This window comes from Symphalangus syndactylus, chromosome 20, assembly GCF_028878055.3.
Source record: "Symphalangus syndactylus isolate Jambi chromosome 20, NHGRI_mSymSyn1-v2.1_pri, whole genome shotgun sequence".
NCBI classification, from domain to species: Eukaryota; Metazoa; Chordata; class Mammalia; order Primates; family Hylobatidae; genus Symphalangus; species Symphalangus syndactylus.
The window spans coordinates 45,153,679-45,172,270 of record NC_072442.2 but is presented as its reverse complement, the minus strand read 5'-3'; the positions used below and the strand labels follow the sequence as shown (position 1 = coordinate 45,172,270).

Genomic DNA, 18,592 nt, shown 5'->3' with positions numbered 1-18,592 from the left:
TGTTAAGCGGCACGCATCATGATGACTAAGTATTTACAGTTGAACAAGTTTCAGACCTGCTATGAACATGTTCATTCTCTGAGTCAACAAATGCTTTTTAACTAAATGCTATTCTGGCCTACATACTGTGTCAGATATGGATAGAGAAAACATAAGTAAAACTCAGGGCACAAAAGTGCTACCACTTTTTTTCCCCCCCGAGACGGAGATTCTCTCTTGCTGCCCCAGGCTAGAATGCAATGGTGCGATCTCGGCTCACTGCAAGTTCTGCCTCCCGGGTTCAAATGATTCTCCTGCCTCAGCCTCCCAAGTAGCTGGGATTACAGGAACATGCCACCACACCCAGCTAATTTTTGTATTTTAAATGCAGACGAGGTTTCACCATGTTGGCCAGGCTGATCTCGAACTCCTGACATCAGGTAATCTGCCTGCCTTGGCCTCCCAAAGTGCTGGGATTACAGCCGTGAGCCACCATACCTGGCCTTTTTTTTTTTTTTTTTTTTTTAAACTAAAGACTTATTGTTTTTTCCCATATCTCCTAAGCCCCATGTTTTAGACTATTTTACCCCAAAATTGTATTTATTAATTTGGCTTTCTCATTTAAAAAAACAAATTGATCTTAGCATGGTGGTTAGCTTGAGGCAATCTTTAGTGAGTCAATATAATTTTAGCTAAAACAGTTGTATCTCAGATAAAAGTATGATTTTCTTTAGGTTTTTTTTTTTTTTAATTGAAAGTAACTCATGAATTCTCTTTATTATCTCTTCTAAGGGCTTGAGGATATCATGTTATCCGTGGATGAGATATCCTTCCCAGGCCTAACATTCTGATTTAACAACACTTTCACTAAAGCCTTTTGCCCCACCTTTGTTCCTGTTTATTAATATATTTAGTTATATGATTAAAATTGAACTATTTTATCCTAGATGGAAAGTATCAGATGGAAATTCGTTTAGGTCATAATTAAACTTTTGTGCCTTAGAAAACATCTGTATTTGAAAATCAAATTGGCCAGGCACCATGGCTCATGTCTGTAATCCCAGCACCTTGTGGGGCCAAAGTGGGCAGATTGCTTAAGCTCAGAAGTTCAAGAACAAACTGGGGGGGGCAACATGGCGAAATCCCATCTCTACAAAAAATAACAAAAATTAGCCACATGTGGTGGTGTGCACCTGTAGTCCCAGCTTCTTGGGAAGCTGAGATGGGAGGATTACTTGAGCCCAGGAGGTTGAGGCTGCAGTGAGCTGTGATTATGCCACTGCACTCCAGCCTGGGCGACAGCGAGACCCTGTTTTAAAAAATAAATAAAGGAAGAAAGAAAATCAAATTAATTTGGTTGTTGTATAGGTCACTAAAAAGGCCATGGCAAGAATATAGTTGGTTTTTGTAGTACTGGGTAATTTGAACTCTATTTTGGGTAGAAAGTTTTTCTTTTTTTTTTTAAACCTTAAAAACTCTCTAGGGAATAAGTAATGTGCTCAATGTTTTCAGTTAATGTTTTCTGAGAGGTAGCATATATCATATGTTAGAGTTGCTTAGAAAAATATCTAAATGATGCTGAAAGTAATAATTGTTTCTATGCCACCTAAAGACTGTCATTTTCAGGAGAAATTTGCAAAAATTAAGCTTTGGTTTGAAAATAAATGTACCATTTTTTATTCAGTGTTTCTGAAAGTTTCATGTGATCACTGTTTCAGTAAATGAAATGATATTCAAGTCCATTAACATGACTTGAATCCTATTTTGAATACTTTTGCAAAGTAATTTTTTATTCTTGATTTTCACGTATGTATTTGAATTACTTAAAAATAAGAAATAAGTACTTTAAAGGTGTCAGTGTAGGTTCTTGGCCTTTATCAGTTTAATGGTCTTTTTTCCCCCCTTTTCTCTTTTTTTCAACAAGGTTTTTCTCTGTCACCCAGGCTGGAGTGCAGTGGTGTGATGATAGGTCACTCCAGCTCCTGGGCTCAAGTGGTCCTCCTGCCTCAATCTCATCAGTGGCTAGGACTGCAGGTGCATGCTACCATGCCCAGCTAATTTTTTTAAGAAAAATTTTTTGGAGAGACAGAGTCTTGCTCTATTGCCCAGTATGGTCTCAAACTCCTGTCCTCAAGCCATCTTCCTGCCTTGGCCTCCCCAAGTGCTGGGATTACAGGCGTGAGCCACCAAGCCCAGCCCAGTTTTAATTGTCTTTTGAAAGTGGATTTTAGGCCGGGCGCATTGGCATACAACTGTAATCCCAGCACTTTGGAGGCTGAGGTGAGCAGATCACTCAAGCCCAGGAGTTCGAGACCAGCCTGAGCAATATGGTGAAACCCCATCTCTACTAAAAATACAAAAATTAGCCAGATGTAGTGGCAGGCACTTGTAGTGCCAGCTACTCAGGAGGCCTAGGGGCAAGAATTGCTTGAGCCTGGAAGCTGGAGTTTGTAGTGAGCGGAGATGGCACCACAGCACTCCAGCCTGGGTGGCTTAGCAAGATCCTGTCTCAAAAAAAAAAATGGATTTTGTGACTTTTTGATGGCTTGTGTATTTACTTGTACTTCATTAAGGTCGTCTTTAAAGACAACTTTAGATATCTTTAAAAGACAACTTCAGACATTTTTAAGCTCTTTAACTGCTTATGCATTAGCTTCACAAATGTTCTGTTTCCTCTCATTCTCATGCTGAACTCAGCTGAAGTTCCAGCTGGTCAGATTACTCTATTTTGCCTATTTATTGGTAATTGATGGAACGTGGTGCTGCAGTTGTGGTTTTTTTTTTTTTTTTTTTTACATCATCACTATATGCAGTGCCCAGAACAGTGCCTTGAATATAGTAGAAACTCTCTCTCTCTCTATATATATATATATATATACATATATATATATTTATACATATATATATTATTTTATTTTTGTCTCTTTGAGACAGAGTTTCACTCTTGTTGCCCAGGCTGGAGTGCGATGGTGCGATGTCAGCTCACTGCAACCTCCACCTCCTGGGTTTAAGCGATTCTCCTGCCTCAGCCTCCCGAGTAGCTAGGATTACAGGCATGCACCACCATGCCCAGCTAATTTTGTATTTTTAGTAGATACAGGGTTTCACCATGTTGGTCAGGCTGGTCTCGAACTCCTGACCTCAGGTGATCCACCCGCCTCGGCCTCCCAAATTGCTGGGATTACAGGCCTGAGCCACTGTGCCCGGGCTTTTGTTTTTTTTTTTTGGGGGGACGGAGTGTCATTGTGTTGCCCAGGCTGGAGTGCAGTGGCGCAGTCTCGGCTAACTGCAACTTCTGCCTCCTGGGTTCAAGTGATTCTCCTGCCTCAGCCTCCTGAGCAGCTGGGATTACAGGTGCCCGCCACCACGCCCAGCTAATTTTTGTGTTTTTAGTAGAGATGGGGTTTCACCATGTTGGCCAGGCTGGTCTCGAACTCCTGACCTCAAGTGATCTGCCTGCCTGAGCCTCCCACAGTGCTGGGATTACAGGCGTGAGCCACCATGCCTGGCCAAAACTCAATATTTGTTGTAAATATTTGTATTGAATCTCTGTAAGGGGAAAAGCAGCAGAAATACATTGTGGTGTTCTTACATCTTACATTGTGGTTTGCTTACATCTGTTGACAATTCAACCAGTGTTTTAATCACTGTAGAAGCTTCTTCCTTTCTAATTTGTTTCTGCAGGGAAATCATATGTCTTCTGTTTCTAAAGTATGGCTGATTACTAGATTATGGATGTCTTTTAATATATTCTTCCCAGTTGTTCTATTCCTAGAGTTTGTCTCTTTAAAAATAGTGTTTCCCTGGGCTGGGTGCAGTGGCTCACGCCTGTAATCCCAGCACTTTGGGAGGCCAAGGTGGCAGATCATGAGGTCAAGAGATCGAGACCATCCTGGCCAATATGGTGAAACCTCGTCTCTACTAAAAATACAAAATAATTAGCTGGGTGTAGTGGTGTGCCTGTAGTCCCAGCTACTCAGGAGGCTGAGGCAGGACAATTGCTTAAACTTGGGAGGCGGAGGTTGCAGTGAGCCGAGATCGTGCCACTGCACTCCAGCCTGGGTGACGGAGTGAGACTCCATCTCAAAAAAAAGTGGTGTTTCCCAAAAAACAGCAAAAGAGGTATTTCTCTGTAGTTTAAGTCTTTGGGACAGTTTTGTAGATTGGTGTAACCTTAACTATTTTAAAATCAGAACTGATTCCTGAGGGATTGTTCTCAATGACAGGGTGGCTATGGTAATCAATGGGTTTTTGTATTTGACTGTCTTCTCTCTATTGTTATGTCATAACGCCTTCACATTTTAGCAAGACCTGCATATATATGAGAGCACTTACGAATTTCTATTATTGCATAAGTAAAACTGACTTTTAAAATAGACAATAGGCTGATGTGCAGCTCACACTTGTAATCCCAGAGCTTTGGGAGGCTGAGGCAAGAGGATCACTTGAGCCTGAAAGGTGGAGGCTGCAGTGAGCTGATTGTGCTACTGTACTCCAGCCTTAGCGACCCTGTCTCTGAAAACTAAGTATGTAATTCCAGTTAGTGAAACATTATTTAAGGTTTTGATTTAGAAAATATGAGTATCAGTTGTTTTCCATCAGATTAATACATTGATATTGGCACATTCTTGATTTTGCATGTGTTTCCTTTCCCTTCTCCTGTTGGCCAAAGTACAGTAAATGTGTGTAGATCTTTTCCTGAGCAAGACAGTTTCTTTTAAGGAGATTATTTAGTGTTCTGGTTGAAGTTGCTTCCTTTGGAGTGAAACAAGCAACAAACATGTTCTCACTAATTTAATATATTTTAAATAATAGTTGCCGTATTTTAAAAGAAACCAAGAAGTAGGGAACCTGGATTTTATTTTAAAAGAAGTTGAGGCCAGGCGAGGTGGCTCACGCCTGTAATTCCAGCACTTTGGGAGGCCGAGGTGGGCGGATCACCTGAGGTTGGGAGTTTGAGACCAGCCTGACCAACATGAAGAAACCCCATCTTTACTAAAAATACAAAATTAGCCGGGCATGGTGGTGCATGCCTGTAGTCCCAGCTACTTGGGAGGCTGAGGCAGGAGAATCGCTTGAACCCGGGAGGTGGAGGTTGTGGTGAGCTAAGATTGTGCCATTGCACTCCAGCCTGGGCAACAAGAGCGAAACTCCATCTCAAAAAAAAAAAAAAAAAAAAAAAGTTGAGGTTTCTAGAGAATACATACTAGCAGACACTCTGTTGCTACCTAGCTTTTGAGGTCATCACTACAAATTGGTATTCAGGTATTCTAAGTGATGTTCTTTAGGATTATCATTGATAGTAACTGAATAAACTGAGGGGGTTTTTTGTTTTGTTTTGTTTTTTAATGCTGCAGCCTCTTCCTGTATGTAGTGTTTGGTGTCTTTTCCCGCTGGGGTCTTTCCTTGGTCTATTGCCTCTTTAATAATGTTAAGAAATTACTACTTGGCCCAGGCAATAATGTCACCGTCAAGATTGCTTTGAAAGTCATGCTGTTTATTTTCTGTGAGTTAACTCTGAGTGGAGTAGTTTTAAATGTGACAGCTCTTTTGATGTCAGTTTCTCTAGAGCTCTCCTTCAAAGATTGGTTTTGTTGTGTGCTGAAAGATAGATATTGGCCGGCCTGGGAAGTCTCGGTTAACAGGAAGCAAAGTTCGAGGAGAGCCACTTAAAGAGTTGTATTCATTCATAACAGAATTCAGATGCACAAAGTTCTCCAGGCACTGAAGATCTAAGATTATTTTCTAGACCTCTTAATTGTTTTATATATATATTTCTAGAGAAGTCTTGAGGACATCTCACCCATACTCCAAGCCTCCTAGAGTTCTTTTGGTGAAGTAAATGACTTGATTACGGTCCAGTTAGTTGATCTGATAGAGTCTTAGATGTCATTTCTTTTAAAAGTCCTACCTTGGGCCCTGAATACTGATTTACCAGAATCAATAGTTAAATGAAAGATTGGAAACTAGAGCTAGTTCTCGTACTTTAAACTGACACCCTACCCCCTGCCTTATTGAAGAGGGTGTTGTTCATGTTCTTAAGTAGCAGTACAAAAATCTCACACCTTGGTCTGACCAGTATGAAAACAGCTGTTGTAGCACAAAATGTCCTTCCTCTGTCCCCGGCTGAGATTGGGGGAGGGACAAAGCCCAACTGTTACTTTACCCCATCCTGTCTGCCTGCTAGAAGGCCTGTTTCCCACCCTAATGGTTTCTGCCTAACAAATGGTGTTTCTTTTTTACAGCATTATGATCCTGGACTTGTTGTGGTGATGGTAATCTTAGCAGTGGTAATTTTTTATTTTCAGACTGAATTACTCCTTTTGTCATCAGTGCACCAATATGTTAGGCTTACTTTCTCTGTTGTAGCCTTCATCCTTCTGCTTGGTCTTTTTCATTTTCCTTTCCTTTCCTTATGCAACTTGTCTGATCCTTGTTCATTAAAGGGTAATGTTAAGAAGGGATGTATTTGTTTGTGTTAGAACTGCCAATAAAATCAGTTAAAACATTAAATTCTAATACTGTCAAAAACTTGATTTCCCCACAATGTAATGGGCACTAGCACTTGCTACTGCAATTTATAAATAAATTAAAACAAACTTTGACTGCCTTAGAAGGCAAAAGTACTAATGCAGAGTTTATAAACAGGGGTTTACAGAGGTAATGAATTTGTACCAAAACTTTCTTGATTCTTGCAAAACAAATTCTGACAGATCAAAAAGATACCAAAATAAATTGCTTTGACAATTCTTTTTAATTCATTCATTGGACTATTTGTTTTTACCAGTAAATCCCTGACTGAGACGTTATGAAAGTGATATTGCACCTAGGAAGTCATTTTTATAACCTGTCTTTAATTTGGTCCTTTTGCTAAAGATTGCAGTCACTGCTTATTTATTATACCATTGGGCATAAGGTAGTAATGCATTTTCATTTTGCTTTACTGGCAGTCCTTTGATTGTATCTAAAAGAAGGCTGTATTCTAGAAGGTTTTTTTTTTTTTTCCTGACATGAGATGTTCTTTAACAGTTTGGGTTTGTTTTTTTTGTTTTGTTTTGTTTTGTTTTGTTTTGTTTTTTACTGTGATAATTCTAATTCTCCCTATTTATTGTTTAAAAACAATAATAGGATACATAATAGTGAAACTTAGAATTTGTTTTTCATTCCATCTTAAAGGCAAAAATTAATTCCACAAATATAGAGCCACCAAATACAAGTGGTTGTGGTCGTTTTGAACATGGTTTCTTCTTTATTTTGCAGGACCAAAACCAGTCATGATCATGGCATTTATTTTTTAAAAAGTTTTTTTTTGGGATTGGGAGGGTAATGCCTCAGATTTAGCCTAAGAAAACTCCATTTTTAGCCCAAAGGTATAATATATATATATATATATGTGTGTGTGTGTATAACAACAACAACAACACAACCAAAAAAACCAGTTGTTTACACCAGCCTGAGTGAAATGATGAGGGAAGTAAACATTGTGTTTTTTCACTAAAGGTGTACAACGGATAAGGTAAGTCCTCTTTTCAGTGGGCTTACATCACAATAAAAAGCGCAAGTTGTGATGTAAAACAGCTGTGGTAGTAAAGTGCTTGTCTGCCCCATTTTGCTTTGTTTGGCTGGTTATGAGTGGATTAAATATATATTTATTAAAAAAAAATTATCCAGCATAGATCAATTAGTTTAAAGTCAATTTTCTTCGCAACTAGTCCTTTTCACAGCTTACCAGTTACCCTCACAGCCAGTGTTAAATCCACTCTAGGAAATGAGACTTTAGAGCACCAGATTAAAAGGAAAACTATTCTTTTCTCTAAGGGCAACTAATTGTTTCTTTTTATTTAAACTTTTCACAGCCCCATTAAATTGTAAAACATCTCCTAGTCTATGAGGAACATCAAAAAAATTGTAAAGCATCTTTTGAAAACAAATTCAACATATTGAGTTGTAATTATAAAGTTTTACTGCATCATGTTTGAAAATGTACTTTTTCTATTTAACCATGCCAGTTGAGATTTTTTTTTTTTTTTAACTAGGTTAAAAAGTTGTGTAGGAGGATATCAGTGGACAGAGTGAAGTGATTTTTGTTGGGAAGTTATCTGGGGATCTTAAAAGGAATTTTTAAAGTTTTGCAATTTAAACCTCCTGGTGCCATTGCTTAAAAGTGCTTTGCATTACTTATTAATGTAATTTTGCCATAGTAATTTGAAATTAATCCCAACTGGAAGGTCAGCCAAGGTGGTTAGTTGGGCTTAAACTAGGAAAGGAAGGTGTTGAGTGTAAGCTGTGAGAATGGCTTGTGTTTGGTTCACTGTAGCTTTCTGGTCTCTGCACTCCAAGGCAAGATCTCTAACCACCCAAAACCCAATGTGTAAAATGAGCTGTTGGTTTGGCTTTGCACCTTACCTTGATTATGTGTTCCTGTTGCAGGGAGAACAGATCCCATTCCGATCGTTGTCAAGTATGATGTCATGGGCATGGGTCGCATGGAAATGGAGGTAAATTGATCTCATTAACTCATAAGTTTTGTGGGATATTTTGAAATAATACTAATTCCAAATTCAGATGTCTGTGCAAGAATACATTTATCAGATGAAATGTAGTTTTAATATTTTTCTTTGGACGACTAAAAAATATATCTTACATTTTCATTTAGTGCTACTTTTGAGACAAATAGAATATAAACAGTGCCGCTGTTTTAACTGGCACATAAAGAAGTTAAGTGATTTGCCGAGGGTTATACAGCAAGGCAATATCAGACTTAGATCCAGACCTTGGTACTTGCTTCAGTAGGCAGTGTTGCTCAGTTCTTAAAATGTTGCTGTGATAAAAGCTTTGCCTTTGTAGAACTGGGTACAGCTGTCACCTGTAATGCCTTCTTTTCATTGCCTGAAATATTTTCTTCATTGACTCCTAATTCTTTTTTTTTTTTTTTTTTTTTGAGATGGAGTTTCACTCTTGTTGCCCAGGCTGGAGTGCAATGATGCAGTCTCAGCTCACTGCAACCTCCGCCTCCGGGGTTCAAGGGATTCTTCTGTCTCAGCCTTCTAAGTAGCTGGGATTACAGGCGCATGACACCACGCCTGGCTGATTTTTGTATTTTTAGTAGAAACGGGGTTTCATCATATTGGTCAGGCTGGTCTCGAACTCCTGACCGCAGGTGATCCGCCCGCCTCGGCCTCCCACAGTGCTGGGATTACAGGTATGAGCCACTGTGCCCAGCCTCAATATTAATTTTCAAAGAATTAGGAGTCGCTGGGTGCAGTGGCTCATGCCTGTAATTCCAGCACTGTGAGAGGCCGAGACAGGCGGATCACCTGAGGTGAGGAGTTCGAGATCAGCCTGGCCAACATGGTGAAACTCCATCTCTACTGAAAATACAAAAAAATTAGCAGGGCATTGTGGCGGGCACCTGTAATCCCAGCTACTCCGGAGACTGAGGCAGGAGAATCACTTGAACTCGGGAGGCAGAGGTTGCAGTGAGCTGAGATCATGCCATTACACTCCAGCCTGGGCAACAAGAATGAAACTCTTCTCAAAAAAAAAGAGAAAGAAAAGAAAATTAACATTGAAGTGAAGTCTACTTTCAACAAATGTGCCTTTTGGAAACTACCAGCATGAAAGTAACAAATTATGATTTTCTCTGTGAGGTGACAATAAAGCAAGCAGTAGCTGAGCAAAATATAATTTTTTTTTTTGTTTTCAGATAATACTGTAGTTGTGCAAATAACTTTTTCATAGCTAATCTTGGGGGTACTTTAGGAATTAAATCTAATCATATCTATTTTTGTCAAGCTTGATTATGCTGAAGATGCTACCGAACGGCGCCGTGTCCTAGAAGTAGAAAAAGAAGACACAGAAGAGCTGAGACAAAAGTACAAGGTATTTAAACAAAGCCATTCATTGGGAGGTGGGGAGGTGCTCACTGAATAAGAAAGAACTCAAATTTTGTTGAAAATCATCACTGTTGCTAACAGCATTTGTTTGACATTTGGTGGTAATTAGTAGTAGATCTCAGATTTCTATTACATTCCTATTTATTAGCTCTGTAAAAACTATAGAGATAATAATACCTACTTCGAAAGTGTGTTAGAAAGATTGCATGAGTTAGTGTTTGAAAACACAATGCCTGTTACATAGTAGGTATTCAAGTAGTGGTAGCAGTAAAAATTGTTAAAAGTCCTTTGAGGCCAGACACAATGGCTCACACTTGTAACCCCAACACTCAGTAGAGATGGGGTTTCACCATGTTGGTCAGGCTGGTCTCGAACTCCTGACCTTGTGATCCACCGGCCTCGGCTTCCCAAAGTGCTGGGATTACAGGCATGAGCCACCACGCCAAGCCTAATTTTTGTGTTTTTAGTAGAGATGGGGTTTCAGCCATGTTGGCCAGGCTGCTCTCGAACTCCTTGCCTCAGGTGATCTGCCTGCCACGGCCTCCCAGTTTGCTGGGATTTCAGGAGTAAGTCACTGCGCTTGACCCCCTTTCTTGTTTTTGAACTTAGCTTAGCTATATATTAAATTTTTGTGTGTTTTATTTTATCCAGAACCATAATATAACTCATCTTCTTTTCTTCCCCCTTCTTCTTTCCCTTTTTCCTTCTCCTTTCCTCTCTCTTTATTCACTCTTCAGCCTGTTTATACTGACTTTAGCAGTTTTCACCAAACCACTTTATTCAAGGCCACCAAACACTTATATTTTCTAAATCCAATAAATCATTTATTTATTTATTTTATTATTATTATTATTATTATTTTTTTTTAAGACCGAGTCTCACTCTGTTGCCCAGGCTGGAGTACAGTGTTGTTATCTAAGCTCGCTGCTCCCGGGTTCAAGTGATTCTCGTGCCTCAGCCTCCAAGTAGCTGGGACTACAGGTATGAGCCACCATGGCCGGCTAATTTTTTTGAATTTTCAGTAGAGATGGGGTTTCACCACGTTGGCCGGCTGGTCTCGAACTCCTCACCTCACGTGATCTGCCCGCCTCGGCCTCCCAAAGTGTGGGGATTACAGGAGTGAGCCACTGCACCTGGCATACCCTTTCTTCTTTAAAACATTTTCATTACTCTTGGTTTTGAAGAATTTATACTTTCCTAGATTAGTTGCTTCTTATCTGTCTTGCTGCTTCTATGTAGATTCCTTTGTTGGCTGCTGTTTATTCTGCCTGAACTTCAGATATTGGAGTTCCTCAGCTTCAGACCTGGGCCCTCTTTTTCTGGCTACATTCTTTCTCTAGGCACAAGAGTGGTCATGACACCATGTTTCATTATCTTTCACTTGGTTAAATTTTCTCCTTGGGTTTTAGCTTAAATATTACCTCATTATACACCTTCCCTAATCAACTCATTTAAATAATTAACCACTCTGCCTTATTCTCTTGCAACAACCCCTCTTATAATTTGTAATTATAAATTTTTATTCACTAATTTATATCTGCTTTCTGTACTAGTCAGAAAGGGCATTGAGGAGAGAGAGTATGTCTATTTGTCTGCCAGTATGTATCCTGCATCCAGCACAGTGTGTGGTGCATAAGTACTCAATAAATATTAGTTGAATGAATAAATATTTTGAAATAGAAAAGCCAGATTCATTTTATGTACTGTCTGAAATATAAACATTATAAAGAATACATTTTTATTTTTCAAGTAAAATTTACACTGTCGAGTGAAAAATAAATGAAATACCTCAGTAATTCACAGTCTCATAAGATTACACGTAGTATCTTGAGATGTTCTCTCCCTCCTAATAGAATTATTTCTCGGCTGGGTGCGGTGGATCACGGCTGTGCTGTGGGAGGATTGCTTGAGCCCAGGAGTTTGAGACCAGTCTGGGCAATGTAGCAAGAATCTGTCTCTACAAAAAGAAAAAAGAAAAAAATAGCTAGGTGTTGGTGGTGCATGCCTATAAATCCCAGCTACTTAGGGAAGCTGAATTGGGAGGATCACTTGGGCCCAGGAATTGAAGACAGCAGTGACCTATGATGACACCACTGCACTCCAGCCTGGGCAAGAACAAGAATTACCTTCCTCATCTTATTGATCAAAATATTTACTCCGAAACCCTGTCAACTCTGAACTACACTATTTCTAAAATCTTAAATGTGCTATTATCTGACCATGATCTTTTTTCCTTCCTGCTGTCACTCCTTTATTCTCCTATTTTTTTCCTCAACTTCATATGACTTTGGAAGCTTTAATAACTTAGCTCCTCCTTAATTTGTACTTTTCCCCTCTAGCACCACACACTCATGTTTACCTCTCACAGCACTTTGATCCCAACTCCCTTTCCTCCTAGTCCTTTTGTCATACATACTCACCAAAAGCCTGTCCTGTCAGTACAAAATGCATTACTTGTGTTCTTCATTTCTATACCCTTTCTGCCAACCTCACTGGGCCCTCAGAGCTGCTAATTAATCCTCTCATGTGTCATCTCCCTCTTAGTCCTCTCAGCTGACATTCTCAAACATTGGTACTCAGCCTTCATCTTTCCTTAACTACCCTTGTCGTACCTCTGCCTTCCCGTATGTTTTTAGTTAAGAAAGAGAATTTGGACCATCAGGTAGTAATGCCTTCATCTACATATACTATCCTACGTCAAACCAGGGTTCACCTGCTCTCATACTTAAATATTTCTCTTTTGTTTTACCATCTGTTAAATGATAATTTGTACTTACATCTGAATTCTAGATCCTAACTCTCCCTGTCTTGTCAAGGACTTTCCACTTCTTTCCTGTATTGGCAACCTTTCTCTTTATTTATTCTTTTCCTATCAAAAGTAAACATACTTGAACGTTTGTTGGGAGAGGGAATCCTAAAATTAAAAAAAAACAAACAAAAAAAACCACTCTGATTTACTCTCCATATAGCTACCGTCTTCTCTTTTTACTTGTCTTTAGAACCAAAATTCTTAGTCACTACTCTGACTGCTTCCTTTTTATCACTCTCTCATCTCTGATTTTATAGAGATGAGATCTCACTCTGTCGTCCATGCTGGAGTTCTGTGGTGCTATCATAGCTCACTACAGCCTTAAACTCCTGGGTTCATACAATCCTCCCACCTCAGCCTCCCAAGTAACCAAGACTATAGGCGTGCACCACCATGCCTGGCTAATTTTTTTCTTTTTAAGAGATAGGGTCTCACTGTGTTGCCCAGGCTGGTCTCAAACTCCTGACCTCAAGTGATCCCCCTATCTCAGCCTCCCATTTTTATTTTTTAATTTTCATTTTTATCAAAGTTTTACTTATACATAATCTTAGAGCCAAATAGCTCTACCAGACTTTTAAAAGAAAAAACAAAAACTGCCATCTCATTTGACATTCTTATTTTATTAAATATTTTTAATATGTGAGATATAAAGAAAAACCATAAACACTTAGGTATCTTCTACTCAATTTAAGAAAAAGAGCACTATCAGTAACTTCATGATCCCATCGCATTTCTGTCTCCTTTAGAGATAAACACTATGCTGATTTTTGTGTTTTTCACCTTTTTTATTTTCCTTTTTGAGACAGAGTCTTGTTCTGTCACCCGGGCTGGAGTGCAATGACATAATCTCAGCTCACTGCAACCTTTGCCTCCAGGTTTCAAGCAATTCTCCTGCCCCAGCCTCCTGAGTAGCTGGGATTACAGGTGTGCATCATCACACCCAGCTAATTATTTTTGTATTTTTAGTGGAGACAGGGTTCCGCCATGTTGGCGAGGCTGGTCTAGAACTCCTGACCTCAAGTGTCCTGCCTCAGCCTCCCAAAATGCTGGGATTACAGGCGTGAGCCACTGTGCCTGGCCCCCTCACAATTTTTTTAGGTAAAATTGTTGTTGAGATAAAATTCACATAACATAAATTTACCATTTTAATCATTTTATAGCAATACTACAGTTTATTGATTTTTAGTTTATTTACAGTGTCGTAAAATTATCACCACTGTGGCCAGTGCAGTGGCTCACACCTGTAATCCCAGCACTTTGGGAGGCCAAGGTGGGCGGATCACTTGAGGTCAGGAGTTCCAGACCAGCCTGGCCAAAATGGTGAAACCCCTTCCCTAATAAAAATACAAAAAAAAAAAAAAAAAGCTGGGCATGGTGTTGCCTGCCTGTAATCCGAGCTACTCAGGAGGCAGAGGCAGGAGAATCGCTTGAACCCAGGAGGCAGAGGTTGCAGTGAGCCGAGATCACACCACTGCACTCCAGCCTGGGCAACAGACAGAGTGAAACTCCATCTCAAAAAAAGAAATGCAACAGTGAACATTCCTGTCGTCTTTCTGATCTTAATAGAGAAGCTTTCAGTCTTTCACCATTATGATGTTAGCTGGGGGTTTTTTGTTTTCATCAGGTTGAGGAAGTTCCTAATTTCTAGAAATTCCTACTTTGTTTAGTGTTTTTACCATGAAAGAGGGTGTTGGATTTTGTCAAATGCTTATTTTGCATCTATTGAGATAACCTTGTGGGTTTTTTCCTTTCATGTTCTGTTAATAATGGTGTATTACATTGTAGTGTTGTATTACATTGATTGATTTTTGTATGTTGAACCAACATTGAGTTCCTGGGATAAATCCCACTTTGCCTTTTAATATGCTGTTGAATTTGGTTTGATAGCATTTTGTTGAGCATTTTTGCATCTGTACACAGAAAAGATATTAGTCTGTAGTTTTCTTGTAATGTCTTTGTATCAGGGTAATACTCAGAATAAATTAGGAAGTGTTCCTTCCTCTTCTATTTTCCCTTGCATTTTAAAATGGTTTTTTAATGTGTTTTGTATCCTAAACATGTATTGCTTAGTTTTAGGTAGTGGGTGGGTTGGTTGGTTGGTTGGTTGGTTTTAAGACAGTCTTGCTTTGTTGAGACAGTCTTGCTCTGTCGCCCAGGCTGGAGTGCAGTGGCACGACGGCTCACGGCAACCTCTGCCTCCCGGGTTCAAGCAATTCTCATGCCTCAGCCACCCAAGTAGCTGGGATTACAGGCGTGCGCCACCACGTCCAGCTAATTTTTTTTTTTTTTTAGACGGAGTCTTACTCTGTCACTCAGGTTGGGGTGCAGTGGCACGATCTCAGCTCACTGCAGCCTTCACCTCCTGAGTTCAAGCAATTCTTGTGCCTCAGCCTCCCGAGTAACTGGGACTACAGACACATGACACCACACCCAGCTGTTTTTTTTGTTTGTTTTTTTTTTATTTTTTGGTTTTTTTTGTATTTTTAGTAGAGATGGGGTTTCACCATGTTGGCCAGGCTGGTCTCGAACTCCTGACTTCAGGTGATCCACCCGCCTTGGCCTCCCAAAGTGCTGGGATTACAGGCGTGAGCCACCACTGGGCCTAGTTTTACATGTTTTTTAACTTTATATAAGTGGAATCGTGTTTTCTTGTATATATATACACACAAGAGTTTCTCCAGAGTGTGACTTTTATTTATTTTCTTGTTTCCATTGCTGTAAGGGGTTAAACCTGCGTTCAAGGAATACACATAGGCTTAACTTCTTAAAGCAATATACTTTAGCCTCTATATAATGTTGTCATTATCCTTTTTTACCTTAAAATTCTGCAGCTTCAGATTCATGGAAGGGTCTTTTAAAAATTTTTGTTAGTTCTTAGCTGTATTATACTGTGTTGATATATGTTGTGCATATTACTTCTTCATTTCTGACTTTATTACGGTTTCTTCTGTAGCCTATAATGGGCTTTTTGTCTGTGTAAATATTCTTTTTTTTTTTTTTGAGACGGAGTCTCTGTCGCCCAGGCTGGAGTGCAGTGGCGCCATCTCGGCTCACTGCAGGCTCTGTCTCCTGGGTTCATGCCGTTCTCCTGCCTCAGCCTCCTGAGTAGCTGGGACTACAGGTGCCCGCCACCACGCCCGGCTAATTTTTTGTGTTTTTAGTAGAGACAGGGTTTCACCACGTTAGCCAGGATGGTCTCAATCTCATGACCTCGTGAACGGCCCACCTCGGCCTCCCACAGTGCTGGGATTACAGGCGTGAGCCAGCGTGCCCGGCCTTGTCTGTGTAAATATTCTATGAGTGCCGTTTATTTGAGACATGGTCTCACTCTGTCACCCAGACAGGATCTCACTCTGTCACCTAGGAGTGCAGTGGCAGTGATCACAGCTTACTGCAGCCTTGACCTCCTGGACTCAAGCGATCCTCCAACCTCAGCCTCCCAAGCATCTGGGGCTACAGGTGCATGCCACCACCCCCAGCTAATTTTTATATTTTTTGTAAAGACAGGGTTTCACCATGTTGCCCAGGCTGGTTTTGAACTCCTAGGCTCAAGCCATCCACCCACCTCAACCTCCCAAAGTGCTGGGATTACAGGTGTGAGCCACTATGCCTGGCCTCTACAAGTACTTTTTTTTTTTAATTGAGATGGAGTCTCGCTCTGTTGCCCAGGCCAGAGTGCAATGGTGCGATCTCAGCTTATTGCAACCTTCACCACCTAGATTCAAGTGATTCTCGTGCCTCAGCCTCCCAAGTAGCTGGGATTACAGGCGCCCACCACCACACCTGGCTGATTTTTGTATTTTTAGTAGAGACAGGGTTTCATCATGTTGGTCAGGCTAGTCTCAAACTCCTGACCTCAGGTGATCCACCTGCCTCGGCCTCCCAAAGTGCTGGGATTACGGGAGTGAGCCACCGTGCCCAGCCTACGAGGACTTCCTCAGCCTTCCAAGTAACTGGGACTACAGGTGCACACCACCACGCCTAGTTAATTTTTTGTATTTTTGGTAAAGATGGGGTTTTGCTGTGTTGCCCAGGCTGGTTTCAAACTCTTGAACTCAGGCAATCTGCCTGCCTGGGCCTCCCAAAGTGCTGGAATTACAGATATGAGCTACCACACCTGGCCTATTTTATTTTTTAAGTTATTATGTGGTCTCAGAGTGGGAAGTAAATGGATGGATGGATGGATGGATGGATGGATGGATGGATGGATGGATATAGGATGGATTATATTTGTGTTGTTCTAGTTACCTTTATAACTTAAAATTACCCATGTTTGAGTGTCCATTATTTTCATACTATAAGCAATAAAAAGCTAACTTGTTTTCTCTTCTTTCCTCTTCCATTTTAAAAACTCTATCATATAATGTTAATAAGTAAAATGGCCATTCTTAGTATGTGGCTTCATACCATTTAATTATTATGTACAATACTTCTATTACTTGATAATTTTCATGTTTTATGAAGTTCTTTTTACTTTTGTTGAGTTTGCAGAAGTAAGCAAACTCAAATTCCTATTTGCTTCTGCCTGCCCACCCAGTTTTTTATCATTTGTATCATTTCTATTTTCTGACAGCATATAACATACATAGTTATATATATATACTTTAGTAGCCCTATTTCTTTTAACCTTAGTTATAGGAGTAAATGGTTTTAAAGCAGTCTGCCAGTTCTTTTGCTGAGTTTTTTTCTATTATTTCTGAATTTTGTACCCTATTAACTTATTTAAAAGTTGTTGTGCAAACGGTATTTCTTGAATTATTTATATACATATGTATTTTATATAAACATAAGCCTATAAAAATAATTCACATCCAGCCTGGGCACCATGATGAAACCCTGTCTCAACGAAAAATACAAAAATTAGCCAGGCATAGTGGCATGCCCCTGTGGTCCTAGCAACTCAGAAGGCCAAGGTGGGAGGATTAATTGAGCCCAGGAGGCCGAAGCTACAGTGAACTGTAATTGCACTACTGCACTCCAGTCTGGCCAATAGAGCAAGATGCTGTCTCAAAAAAAAAATAGTAATATTAATTTGGGCAATTACATATATATAAACTTATGTATATGCATGTATATATGTACACATACATATAACTCTATATATATGTGTGTGTATCCCCTATATTTGAAAGATACATATAAAATCCTAAGTTAATTCTTTCCTTAGATATCTTATAGTATTTATTGTACCACTGTCTTCCGGAATTGAGAGTGTGTGAGAGAGAGAGAGAGTGTGTGTGTGTGTGTGTGGGTGTGTTGTTGAAGAGATCAAAGGCTGGCCAGAGAGAGAGAGAGAGAGTGTGTGTGTGTGTGTGTTGTTGAAGAGATCAAAGGCTGGCCTGATCTTCTCCTCCTTGATTGTTTTTGCCTAGCTGCTGAAAGGAGTCTGTCTTTAAGATTCAATAACTTTACTACACTATCGATTGTCACTGATTGTTCTGGGACCATTTTCATTGTCACACTGTGTGCCCTTTCTTGTCCTGTGTAGTTGAGTGGATCTTCCTTTAGTGAGCATGTGCTGATAGCCTTTTTTTTTTTTTGAGACAAGGTCTCACCCTGTCACCCAGGCTGGAGTGCAGTGGCGCAATCTTGGCTCACTGCAGCCTCTGCCTCCCAGGCTCAAGTGGTCCTCCCACGTCAGCCTTTCAAGTAGCTGGGACCAAAGGCAAGTGACAGCATGCTCGGCTAATGTTTTATATTTTTGGTAGAGCCAGGGTTTCACTATGTTGCCCAGGCTGGTCTTGAACTCCTGAGTTCAAGCCATCTGCCTGCCTCGGCCTCCCAAAGTGATGGGATTACAGGCGTGAGCCACTGCACCTGGCCTCAGCCTTTTCTTAGATCTGCCACAATTGGGCAGAACTTTTTGCTTTTCTCTGTGTGCATTCTTTGTACTGCAAATGTTTCCTCA

At 40.2% G+C, this 18,592-nt stretch overlaps 1 protein-coding gene across 5 annotated transcripts in view; it reads left to right on the top strand.

Moving 5' to 3' along the window:
* Positions 1-18,592, top strand: part of GPATCH8 (G-patch domain containing 8) — a 109,000-nt gene that overhangs the window by 59,443 nt on the left and 30,965 nt on the right. For 4 of the 5 annotated variants that reach the window (XM_055256217.2, XM_055256221.2, XM_063629156.1 and 1 more), the window contains 2 exons: positions 8,410-8,477; positions 9,775-9,861. In XM_055256217.2, the coding sequence (XP_055112192.2) occupies positions 8,410-8,477; positions 9,775-9,861 (155 nt within the window). Of the gene's footprint in view, positions 1-6,224; positions 6,270-8,409; positions 8,478-9,774; positions 9,862-18,592 lie in introns of all 5 variants that reach the window. The other variant, XM_055256220.2, reaches the window with a different exon arrangement.